We start from the raw sequence: 12233 nt of genomic DNA on the forward strand, positions 1-12233 counted from the left end.
TGCCATGCTCAAAGTGATTATGGTACAATACGATACCCCCCCCCCCCCCCCCCCCCAAGCAAATATTCACTCTGTATTTACAATAGAAGACTGTCGATCTGCAGTATATTTGCTTAATCGTGGTATCCTGACAAATGGAAGTGGTGTAGACATCCGTTTCTGCAGAGCTCATTTGCCTTTGTCCTTCATGGTTCTAGCTAAGTCAGGTCAACAGACAGTTGGTCAGTGTCCAGTCTCAGCTCCACCCACTGTCACTGCTGTCTGTGAAACTATGCGGGATGTGAAACAGTATTCTTTGATCGGCGTGTGAGAGGTTATTTTCAGCCTGACAGCAAGGCTGTTCACATTCGGTTTTTTAAGGTTTAGAGTAATGAGCAGTGTCAGCTTGACGCAATAGTTAGAAAAGAGATGAATCCCTGTGTTTAAAGGAACAATAGGTAATATCAGTCCTTCATTCTGTGGTGTTATCACTTTTTAAATTGACAATATGTCTTAACCTTGATTCCTCATCGACTGTTATGTGCTGGAGTGAAGTCAAAGAATGTTTGGGAGTTGAAATGTATCAACAATTTTACTCAAGCTGCATCTATATAACAATACCTGTGCTTTTTGCTATGCTCAGTATTTTTGGAGAGGTTTTGTATGAAGATGTGTCTGTATTCATCTAGTTACAAAGATTTATGCCACGATCTATTGGAGAATAGGGATTGTACCATTTTACAGTTATGCTGTATATAGTTTTTCTACCTTTTCTTGTTCTTGTGGTGGGGCTGTTCTGCATCACATTGAGGAGCTCTGCTCGGATGGGCATCGTTCTCTTGTCCATCTAGATCAGCACCAAATGCTGATTTAGCCTGTGTCTCTGTGTTGGATGACAGGAGTTTAGGTTACAGGAGTAATGCTTCTCATTCCACATATAATTGAACTGAAAACATACCAGTTACTTTAAAGGGTTTTCATGTCCCTTACATGAGGTGCAATGTAAGCCCTGTCATTTTAAGGGTGATGGAATAGCCCACAGATATTATTAATGTAAACATTAGTTCAAGAAATTATTTATCAAAACAAAAGACTTTGTGTTGTAGGAAGGGTGGTTTGCTACATGAGAGTTGCTCCTGCAGCCCTTTGCAGATCTGCTGTTTGAAACAAGCGAGCTCAACAGATCTCATCTGACCTGACTGCTGACAGGCCGGCCTTTCTGTTCCTGGCAGCGGCTAGTGGCCGGCGAGCTGACTGTCTCCAGAGACGGCTCCTGTCCCCTAGCACTATCCTTTTACAAAGCCTCAGATGCCTGAAATCCATACTTCCCCTCTCTGATGACGACCTGGAAATTAATGCAGGAAAAAAGATCCCCCCCGTTTTCATGGCTGCTTCATGCAGGCTGTCAGGACTGTGTTGAGATCAAAGATGGCTGCTGGATGTAACGGTATCTGTCCTCTCAGTCTTTAGGTATCACTTTCCTCAGCTGGTGCCCTTTGAAGAGGTTTTTTTGAATGAATAGAATAATAGATACTTCCTTTTGTTGGTGTTGTTCATTTTCCGTATTTTGTTTCATATTCCGTTTCACAATGCTGCGTCTGTTCTCTGGGCTGTTCTGCACGTTCAGCCTTCACAGTGTAATATATCTCACACATTCTCTGTTCTGTTTGCACCGGCCGTCCTCTCACTCAGTTCATTAAAATGCTCAGTGTTTCTTTGGTATATTCCGACCAAAGCGCCTCAGTTATCTCACGTTGACAGGTCTCCTCTTGTTTCTGCCTCCTTGTCATGTTCCTGCTCCACAACAAGCGAGCTGTAGTAGCTGAATCCCCCCCCCCCCCTCTCCTGTCAGCTTCGTAGCTCACTATCGGTTTGCCTTATCCTTTGTTTCTCGGTCATATGTTTCAAAAACAACCTCAAGACAAAAAAAGACCATGGATCAATAAGACGTATGGATAATTGCGGTCCAGATTCTGGGAACTGTGGTTGTTGTTAGATGAATTGATTCCTCTGACCCCCCCGATAGAGGTGTCAGTTTATAATGATGCCACATTCCTTTTTGCTGTGGTGGACAGACATCAGATCTTCTTTATTTCAAATCCTTTTTTTGTCTTCCTAAAGTTATTATGTACAAAAGCAGCGATTTTTCCAGTTACCTACGAACTTTAAGTCGGTTCTGTTGAGCCTGTGGTCCAATGCGTTTTTCTGTGTGTTCAGGCCCTGCTGCCCACCAGGCGTTGGTTTAACACAGTGTTGGACGACTCCCACTTGGTGGTCAGCTGCCACCTGTCCAGCCTCACCAAGAGAGAGAAGGACGGACATCTCTTCTGCCAGGTACAACACACACACAGCTGTCAGATGTATTCATGTATGTGTGAAAATCACTCGTTTTCATTCGTAGAAGTAACCCATGCTGTTGTTTGATCTTGGTAGTTGTTGGACATGCTGAAGTTCTACACAGGCTTCGAGATCAGTGACCAGACAGGAAACGCTCTGACGCAGAAAGAGATGACCACACTTCACTATGACAAAATCACCTCTCTTCAGGTACAGATGTGTAAAAGGGCAAAGACAGACATGCAACTAGCCACAGTTATATATCCTCATAGAAAGCACAATATCCTTTTCTGTATCGTTTTAAAGTTGCCTATCCTGGTCTTGTAGTGTAAGTAATGTTTATATTTATGTTCGCTCTTTGTGTTCTGTCTTCCAGAGGGCAGCTTTTGCTCATTTCCCAGAGTTGCAGGACTTTGCTCTGTCGAATGTTGCAGCTGTAGACACTCGCGACTCCTTGACCAAACACTTTGGGCATCTCAGGTAAAGCAAAACTTCCAAAGTGAATCGTTAAATGAACTTGCAGTTTTGTCTGTGCACAGACAGATGGAGGGAGGTGGTGGGAGGTTATGCATGATTGGACTGAGGAAGATTCCAGTGAACTGTTACTAATATAACTGCTTTAGTGTTGTTTCAGTCGACAGAACATTTTCCTGATGTGCACATGTACTTTGTACTTACTTAGAGGTGACTCATAGTTGTTTTGCTTTATATCTGCCTCTTGTACAAATACTTTATACAGGACCCTTTGTGTTCTATATGGTTTTAACAGAAAATACCTTAATTTCAAGTCTTAGCTAAACGAGTTTAATAGAAACAAACCCTGAAGCAACCAGTACAGAAAGAGATATCCTTATCTGGTCCATGACTTTTAACAGTTCTTTGGACCACTAATACTTGTAAGGCTTAGATATGCACACTTAAACCCATCTTGGTCCTATATTGCATTAAAGCATCAGCACCACCGTTGCTGCCTGACTTCCCTGCTAAATGGCAGCTAGTGAGCCCTTGAACAGGCAGCTGGTACCAGCCAGAGAGAGAGGCACGCCTCATTAATTTAATCGATTTGCAGTGGCTTGAGAATAAACTCTTTGAACAGCTGTGTTTGTCAGATCATATTAGCTGGCCAAAGAGCCAAAAAGCACCCTCGCCTTTATGCACTAGCCCGTGTGTGGTTTTTCTAACTGCTACACGTGCGTAAAGGAGAAAAGACATTGATTTATTGGTAATTTGTAATTACGTGAGGGTTTCTAACCCTTCTTGGCATTTGATATCATAATAAATGTATTTTTATGACTGACACAAGCTTTTAAAAGGTCTATAAGCCTTCATGTGTTGGCTCGAAAACACACATTTTAAGTGAGTTACTGATTAGTTGATTGTTTACATGGTAAGTGATGTCTCTATTTGCTCTGAGGTGCAATGTTGGAACAACACAAATTTCCTCTTTGCAGTTGACGTTTCCATATCTCATATCGTCTCTATTAAACTTCTGCAGTGGATTATAAATGCTTAAACCCTAAGTTTCTTTGCGTCAGGCAGGTGGTTATGAGCCGATCTGAGCTGAATCAGGGAAAGACTTAGCCGAACCGTTTCATGCATTTCTGGAAGCTCCGCTCTTTCCCCCAGAATTAGGGTTTTCAATGTAGCAGGAAGTGCATTGTTCCCTTCTCCACAACTGTCACCGAAGAAGCTCCTGGGTAACTCCAAATATGCCAATCAGATTTAACAAGGCACTTTTCATCCAAACAACTCATGCTAATGCCAGTTTATTCCAGATGCGCTACCCGTGGGCTTAGCTCGGAGTCACCCGCGCTCTGAATTTATCCGCTAAGTCCCCCAAACACACAAACGCAGCATTACTGCATAGCCTGCCCACGCATTTACTAGCCCATTCTCCCACATATACACAGACACACACAAACAAACACAGATGCTTCTTCTGGTTACGTAAAACACGTCGAGTGTCATTTCAGGTCAAAGATGAATGAGCACCTGATTAAAGCATCACTTTGTGAAACGCTGGAAATGGATGGAGGAGTCCTCCCTTCTGGAAATGTTGGAATAATTGGTGTAATTTGTTCGGTGAATTAGATGCTGAGCAGGGTCCTGTCACAGAAAAGGCTATTTTTAGTCCATCACCTTCACTTTTCATTCAATCCTGTTCTCAGGGTTTCATCCGACAAAGGAAAGGGAACAGAATAAAGGTGGAAGCAGTTTAATTTTCAGCAGATTACTTTGCCAGAAAAGCCATTTATCGTATTTTTCTGTTGAATGTAAAACGAGGCTTGTAGTTGACTTAAAAGTTTCCTTAACTTACCCGGTAATATCAGTTGTGCGAAAAACACACACACACACACACACACACACACACACACACACACACACACACACACACACACCTCACCTAAAATGACATCTCAAAACTTAACAAGGGTCTAGACATCCCTCAGCATGTTGAGTGAACTTACTGTTTTGTCCACATCCTTACCTTACCCTGCCCGTGGCTCAGCTGTCAGTCATGACCTGGTCCAGTCATCTCTATTACTCAGAGTGAGCTGTTGTGCTGCTGCTATTTTGTTGCTAAGGGAAGGAATGTCCACATGACCGATGCCAGGTCATCCACTGGGCCACCAAACTGCAACACTGGCAGAATTGCCACCCCATTGGCCGAGCATTGGCATCACAACTCTCAGAATGCATGCAGATACACGGATATGGTCGGTCAGTGCCACGTGTGGCTGTCCGGGCCTGTCACAATGTGTCCAGGGCCTGTCCTTCGCTGCGTACCAGGCCCTGCCTGTGTCACAGCGTGTCAGCCTGATTAACACAGGTCTGCATGCAGAAAGCCACGCCTCGGCCTTTCGAGACGGAGATGGGCTTTGATTTTCATAATCCTGTCGCATCAGTGCGGCTCTGCCCCTTAACACACACGCTGACAGGGCAGGAGTGCAGAGTCGGAGCAAACAGGAGAATTGCTTTGTGCCACAGAGCTAGCAAGCACAGAGAATTTGATAAGGCTGTGCATTTTCACTCCTGTAGAGTTGTTGCTATCATCACAGTTTAAATAAATCTCCCTCAGATGGCAAAGTGTCGCCCAAAGTATGTAAATATATTTGTAATAATATTAATGTTTTTATTATCATTATTTAACATCAGATTGTCATGTATCATGTTGTTATCTTGACCTTCACAATTTCAGTCATTACCAATTCACTCTCACTGGACACCCATTGCTTGATTTTCCTCCCTGAGAAGAGGGTGTTACCTGAATTTTTAATATGCAAAATAAATGTTATTTACCGAGCCGACTTGTTAATCTCATCTTCCTCCGCAGCCCCAACACGCTCCACCGGGTGGCCTCGTACCTATGTCTGCTGCCAGAGCTGCCTGAAGGGCAAAGCACCACTTATGAGAAGGAGGTCCTTCTGGAGCTGCTGGTTAGTAGCCTTTATTATATTGTCTATGCATATTTGAGAACTTCCAAGCCATAGTGGCAAAGACGTGACTTTTTGTGGTCTGTTGCATTTTGAAACAATAAAATCTGTAACTTGGTATGTGTCTTTCAAACGAGACAAATAATACGTGAGGCCTCACAGCAAAGTGTATTGTTTTATTTATACAGTTTCTTGGTGGGGGGGAAACTTGGAGCATAAGTCACTGGTCTAGTCCCGGTCTTGTTGTTTTCCTGTAAATAAATATAATGTATAATAAAAGTAAAATATGCATCCCAGGCAACCTTTAATGCCTCAGACCTTTTAAACTGCCCATACAGAGATTGGTTAGTTAAGCAAGGGAATGAAGCATGACCTCATTTACAGTGCTTGTCCACTAGCCATATAAAAGATGTAGCGTCGGTACTGGTGCACTGTGGGTGAACAGTTAATCTTCAGAACAATAACTGGCAAGTCCAACGCCACAGCATAATAGCTTTTGTGTTTCTCGTTTTAGAGTCATTAATTAAAGATGTTGACCTTGGAATACATATGGTATCCCCTCTTGGCTGGCTGTCCCTCTTGAATTTGCCTTCTAATCCAATTACTGCTCTATGTGGCTATTTGTGTGACGTAGGGTAAAGAGAAGACAATGCTGAGGAGATAAAGAGCTTGTTTTTTTGTAGAATGTTTTGCAAGGTGGTCTCTGGTTCCCCATCCCTCGCTCTTCTAATTTTCCTTTTTAAAGCCCCCCCCTCCAGGAATCATCTGGATCCTTGTTCCATTACTCTCCCCATATACACACTTATACATGTGGCGTAGACCTCTTCATCAAAGTGGCTGTTTTTAAGGCCGCCCTGCAGTTATTCATAATTACCCACTCAGACCCTCCCCCACGTCCTCTCGGAGCACAGATGGAGAAGAGCAGTTTCTTAATCATCTGATTAGATTGTTGTTGAAGACGATTTCAGGGGGACACATATTTGTGTACCTAATGTTGCCCCCAACAACCAACATCTCTGACCAGGTGGGGTTAAGGGAGAGGAGACACGGGACCAGAACTGTGCCACACAAAAGCAAAACAATGATGCACACAGCAGAGAATGTGGTCATGAATATAATGACCACATTCGCTCTCTCTCTCACAGGAGTAGAGCTGCTTTTACACCAGCGCCAGGGTTCGGCTAATTTAGGCAATTTTTTTATTTCCTCTGGTGTAACAGATGAGCTGGTTTGTATTCAACAGCAGATTTCACCCCCCCTTGACGAAGGGAACAGTTAATTTAATGTGTCTCTTTCCAGAAGAGTAAAGGCACAATGGAATAGATACAACCACAAAATCTCAGAGGAGCGGTGCTGAGGTCACAGAATAATGTAATAAAGTAGAATGATACTTGCACACCAGAGTAAAAGCTTTTCCTCTTATCAGCAATGTTCTACAATACAATTTCAATTAGACGTCCATAAAAGAGAAATGCTAAATTAATGTGTATGTAACATAATTACCAGTGACTTCATTCCTGTTATATAAATTGTTTATATAAATGTGAATCACAGATCTAATCACAACACCTGAAGAGATCCTGTTGCTGATTTATTACTTGGTCATAATCCCTGACAAGGCTGCGAGTCCTTCTAAATATAAAGACATATAAACCAATGTGGGTTGCTGATATGGCAGAATACACTTTAATATCTCGCCTTTAAAGGGGCAACATTGATCCACCGAAGCTTTAACAGTGGAACTCCACTGAGGGGAATACAAGTGACAAAAGCTTTAGTTAAACCAGCTCGACATGTTGTGAGATTAAACTAATGTTTTGCGAGACCAGATTTTGTGAAAATGTTTTTTTTTTAAAATTCTATTAAGGGATAAAAGAACTGAAACAGCGAGACAAATAAAGAAAATATGTTCATTAACCCAATTTCTCTGTCTGTGTGTGGCTTTGTTCTCTCTCTCTCTCTCTCTCTCTCTCTCTCTCTCTCTCTCTCTCTCTCTCTCTCTCTCTCTCTCTCTCTTTTACCTTACACACACAGGTCTCACGTCACGAGCGCAGAATCTCTCAGATTGAGCAACTCAACCAGATGCCCCTGTATCCAACAGAGAAGATAATCTGGGATGAGAACATCGTCCCGACAGAGTACTACTCGGGCGAAGGTGGGATTTGTGACTGTGTTTGCACGTCTGTGTCTGTGAATGGTTAATATGCACTTACAATTATTTCAGTGTCTAGTCAGTCTCTTATTGACACAAGTGCACACCCACACCTTGTTGTGTCGAATCCTTGGGGCACTCGACGGAGTGAAGTGGCAACCCTCTCTCAGGGAATCCTCTTTAGTTGGCAAGGACACCCTCAGAAACTCACACACTATTAGTGATTCAAGCCGCGTCCGTCATTTACTGCAATATGTAAATGTGCTATTGTCTGCAAAAAGCAGTCGTTATAACAAGGATAGCTACATAAAACTGGAAATCCAAGCTTTTGAAATTTGATATAAAAAGACAGCTTTTGATTGCCTTACTTCAAGTTTATGTGTTATTACTAATGCATTTTCTTTTTTTTTTATCTGCCCCTCTTCTCAGGCTGCCTGGCGCTGCCCAAACTGAATCTCCAGTTCCTGACGCTCCATGACTACCTGTTGAGGAACTTCAACCTCTTTCGTCTGGAGTCCACCTATGAGATCAGACAGGACATAGAGGATGTGGTGTGGCGCATGAAACCATGGTGAGATGTCCTCAATTCTCCAAAGCCACAGGAAATTTGTGGTTTTAAATGTTTTCATTTGTTAAAGTCACTAAACCGTACTGCTCTCAAAAACATCAAAGTTTTGAAGAAGACATGGGCTAAAAAGCTCTATCTTAGCTCAGGCATGACGAATCTAGATTTGTTCAGTGAAATCCCTGGGTGACACACTCAAAGACTCTGAGTTTGAAATAATATTGTTGTACACCCACTAATAAGCATGACTTGTTTTTTTCCCCCTAAGTAGAACACATTTCTACCATTAGCTCGGCTACAGCACACTTCTTATCCTCCGTCTTCTTCTCAAACTGTGGCATGATAATATTTTATTAAAAGACGGTGACATTTGGAGCGACACATTTGGAAACCCACTGCTTAACATAATAAGTGCTCCCATTATGTCAAGTGATGTGGCAACTTGCCTGTTTGTTGCTGCTGCAAAAGTAAATAAATAAAGCAAGCAGCCTCACTGTCCTGAATCCACCTTGTTTCCAGTCTTGACAGCAGCCCACAGTACTTGTCTGACTTCCTGTTGTGTCTGTTCCCCTACACAGGCAATCAGAGTACGGTGGAGCGGTGTTCGGGGGCTGGGCCAGGATGGCTCAGACAATCACCGCTTTCTCCATAGTGGAGGTGGCCAAGCCCAACATCGGGGAGAGCTGGCCTGCTCGCGTTCGAGCCGATGTCACCATTAACCTCAACGTGCAGGATCATATCAAGCACGAGTGGGAAGGTAATAAAATGCGTCTTTATCATGAGAAGAAACATTTTTCATATTTATCCCTTTTTAAATTTGATTTGTCTGCTATGTTATTACACATATACACACAAATACATTATTACCCTTTACTTATTGCACTGCCACACCTGTACTCGTCTTATTTCCTTCTAGAAAGTGGTTTATAACCTCTATATAGTTTCCCTTTACCCCTCTGTTCCATCACACTGGACCTTGACCAATGACCCCTGCCTACCCGATGTTTCTGTGAAGACATTTCATTTCTTAGTAGCCTCTGCCATTAAGCCTCTTTGTTTTATTCCCTGATCTTTCATCCGTGTGTGTTTGATAGGGGCGCTGTAGATAATGTTAACAGGCGCATGTCAACAGTGAAAGAACATTGATTCACGGGGGACATAGAAGGCACAATGAAGCCTTCAGCGGGGGGCTGTCCACTATCGCTCTCCGGAGAAAGATAGAGGACTAGGTTCACATGCCAATTTTCTCAGTGGGGAAGTGCTATAGTATTAAATTGGTGTAAAAATAAAAAATAGAAAGCTTAATGTATCCCAAATTGATATCTCCACTTTCTTTATACCCATTTTTATGGTTTCACTATCCTCCTTGTAATTCAGTGGATGTATAAGGTGTAACTTGCTTCTGTCCAGTAGCCCTCTCCCCATCGTATAATTAGAGCCTCATGTTTTAAAGATCAGGCGAATGCTGACAGAGCCGTTTCAAACTTCTCCACTCTACTACTCCTCTTTTTTTCACCAACACTCCACTATCACCTCTTTCTGTTTCTGTGTCCTTTTTATTCTCCTTAAAATCCTTTCTCTGCCTCTAAATCCCTGCTCTTTCGGTCGTTCTCTCTATCTAACCGCTCTCTCCCCCATCTCTCTCTCTCCCCCCACAGGCCTTCGGAAGCACGACGTTTGCTTTCTGATCACGGTGCGTCCCAACCTGCCCTATGGCACACGCTTCGACCGGCGCCAGCCCTTTGTGGAGCAGACTGGCCTGGCGTATGTGAGAGGCTGCGAGGTGCAGGGCATGCTGGATGACAAGGGACGTGTCATTGAGGAAGGTATGCTCATATAGTGCTGCTTCCCAGCACACACACACGCACACGCACACGCACACGCACACACACCAGTGACACATGACATCCATCCTCCCGTCAGACCTCCTACACACAATCATCCAGCGACTTGTCCCCTCGACAGGTTCAGGCTGCTGTTGTCATGGTAACGACCACAGTGAGACCTGACCTGGTCCCATTAACATTCCATTAGCCTGAGGTCGACGATAACACCTGAGAGCTTCGGGCCTTGCCCCCTGCTTTATTTATTGGATTTAAGGAGAGATGCGCTTTTGTAAGACGACAATGAATGAATGTGCTTGTCCTGCAGAATACAGTAATATGATATATGCCATACATTCACCTCTATCTCTGAGTTACTGCCAGCAACAATGTATTCTAACATTAGAAACCTGAGTTGTTCGCAGCCTTATTTTTCCCCATTAGAAGCCTGAAAATCTGATGTAATCAAATATACTGTTTCTGTGTAGCCACACAGAAGGAATCCCCTCAGACCAAATCCGAAATATCGGGTTATTCTTAGAAAGTGGAATATATTCATATAGTAACATGATCTCAATTTACCGTGTTGTGCTCTTCCCACAGCTCAAAGCTGCGCCTCTGAGTGGTTGGTTCTGAGTGGTTAGCCTGCAGCCGAGCTATTCTAAGTGTTTGCCTTTCCCCTGTCGTAACATGTGTCCATGCACTGAATCCGCCTTTCCCCCTATCCCCTCATCTGTTTGGATTAAATATGCAGAGGGCAGGGATTTCTAAAAAGACATCCAACCAGCCGGTGTCGGCTTGGGTAAACTTTCAGATCCCCAGCAGGGATAAGTGGTACTCCAGCTGACTAGATGGTGGGGGAGTAGGCCCATAAATCACAGGGCATTTTGTGAAGGTGTGGGGGGGGTGCAATCCCAAGAGGTGCATTTTGAGACACTTGTGATTGAGTTGTACCATTGTATATTTACTTGCCATAAATTCACCTATTAATAACTTTGAGCTGGATACAATGGCACATAGTTGTTTTGACTGCTCACACGCAGACACACATACATGGGCACAGACATCAGAGGCCAAAGGATTGAGTTTCACTCTCCAGCTCGGTGCCCTGCAGCACCATACAATAATCTATTTAGACATCTATGAAAGCTACACATGCTGCACTGCACAGAGTCCCGATGGGAGTGAGTCTTAAGCCTGTACCCTTTCAGTCAAGCGCCGGCTCCTGTTCCTGAGGAGTCACAGATTTTATAGCATCAAATAACGAGTTAAAACCAAACTTACAGGAAAAAATGAGCATTCCAACAAACTTCAGTGTGATGAGAACTACTTAAAATGACAGAAACCATCTTTGAGAAAAATTTGTATAATATTGTTTGACTTTTTTATTTGGTCCATGTCCTATCCACTAACATGGAGGAGGTGGGATATACAGTCAATGGTCTAAAGCAATTTTTTTTTCCAATTTTATTATCTGTATGAGTATTTATTTTGATAGTACACTTAGATTGTCAAATTTCGACTTATTACTCCTATATTAATCACTTATATAACCACTTATTGTTCCAGGACCTGAACCAAAGCCAAAGCTGCGAGGAGACGCCAGAACGTTCCGTGTTTGGCTGGACGCCAACCAGTATCAACAGGACGTGACCAGCAGTATCCAGAGTGCCACCGAAGACCCGTACGAGTCTTTCAACATCATCATGAGACGCAAACCCAAGGAGAATAATTTCAAGGTTTGGACCCCACGTTCTGAGGCGCACAGGTCACTCACCCGCACCACACAGTGTGTTTGAGTGCTTTATCCTCAGTCCTTGAGCTCTGGTCCGACCAACGCCACCTCTTGAGTGATGTATGGCACATATTATACTCTCTCTGGAATTGTAGCTGTAAGGTTGGGGTCAGGTCAGCTCTGAGATTACCAACCTCTCAAGGCGCCC

The 12233-nt window shown here is 43.3% G+C and overlaps 1 protein-coding gene across 4 annotated transcripts in view; it reads left to right on the forward strand.

Annotated features, from left to right (window-relative positions):
- aqr (aquarius intron-binding spliceosomal factor) overlaps positions 1-12233 on the forward strand; it is a 46121-nt gene that overhangs the window by 4654 nt on the left and 29234 nt on the right. For all 4 annotated transcript variants that reach the window (XM_053433995.1, XM_053433996.1, XM_053433997.1 and 1 more), the window contains exons 12-20: positions 2197-2313; positions 2413-2526; positions 2693-2796; positions 5651-5753; positions 7785-7905; positions 8332-8473; positions 9046-9224; positions 10126-10293; positions 11860-12029. In XM_053433995.1, coding sequence (XP_053289970.1) covers positions 2197-2313; positions 2413-2526; positions 2693-2796; positions 5651-5753; positions 7785-7905; positions 8332-8473; positions 9046-9224; positions 10126-10293; positions 11860-12029 — 1218 coding nt within the window. The remainder of the gene's footprint in view (positions 1-2196; positions 2314-2412; positions 2527-2692; positions 2797-5650; positions 5754-7784; positions 7906-8331; positions 8474-9045; positions 9225-10125; positions 10294-11859; positions 12030-12233) is intronic.

The sequence above is a fragment of the Pleuronectes platessa genome, chromosome 11, assembly GCF_947347685.1.
Source record: "Pleuronectes platessa chromosome 11, fPlePla1.1, whole genome shotgun sequence".
Taxonomy (NCBI): Eukaryota; Metazoa; Chordata; class Actinopteri; order Pleuronectiformes; family Pleuronectidae; genus Pleuronectes; species Pleuronectes platessa.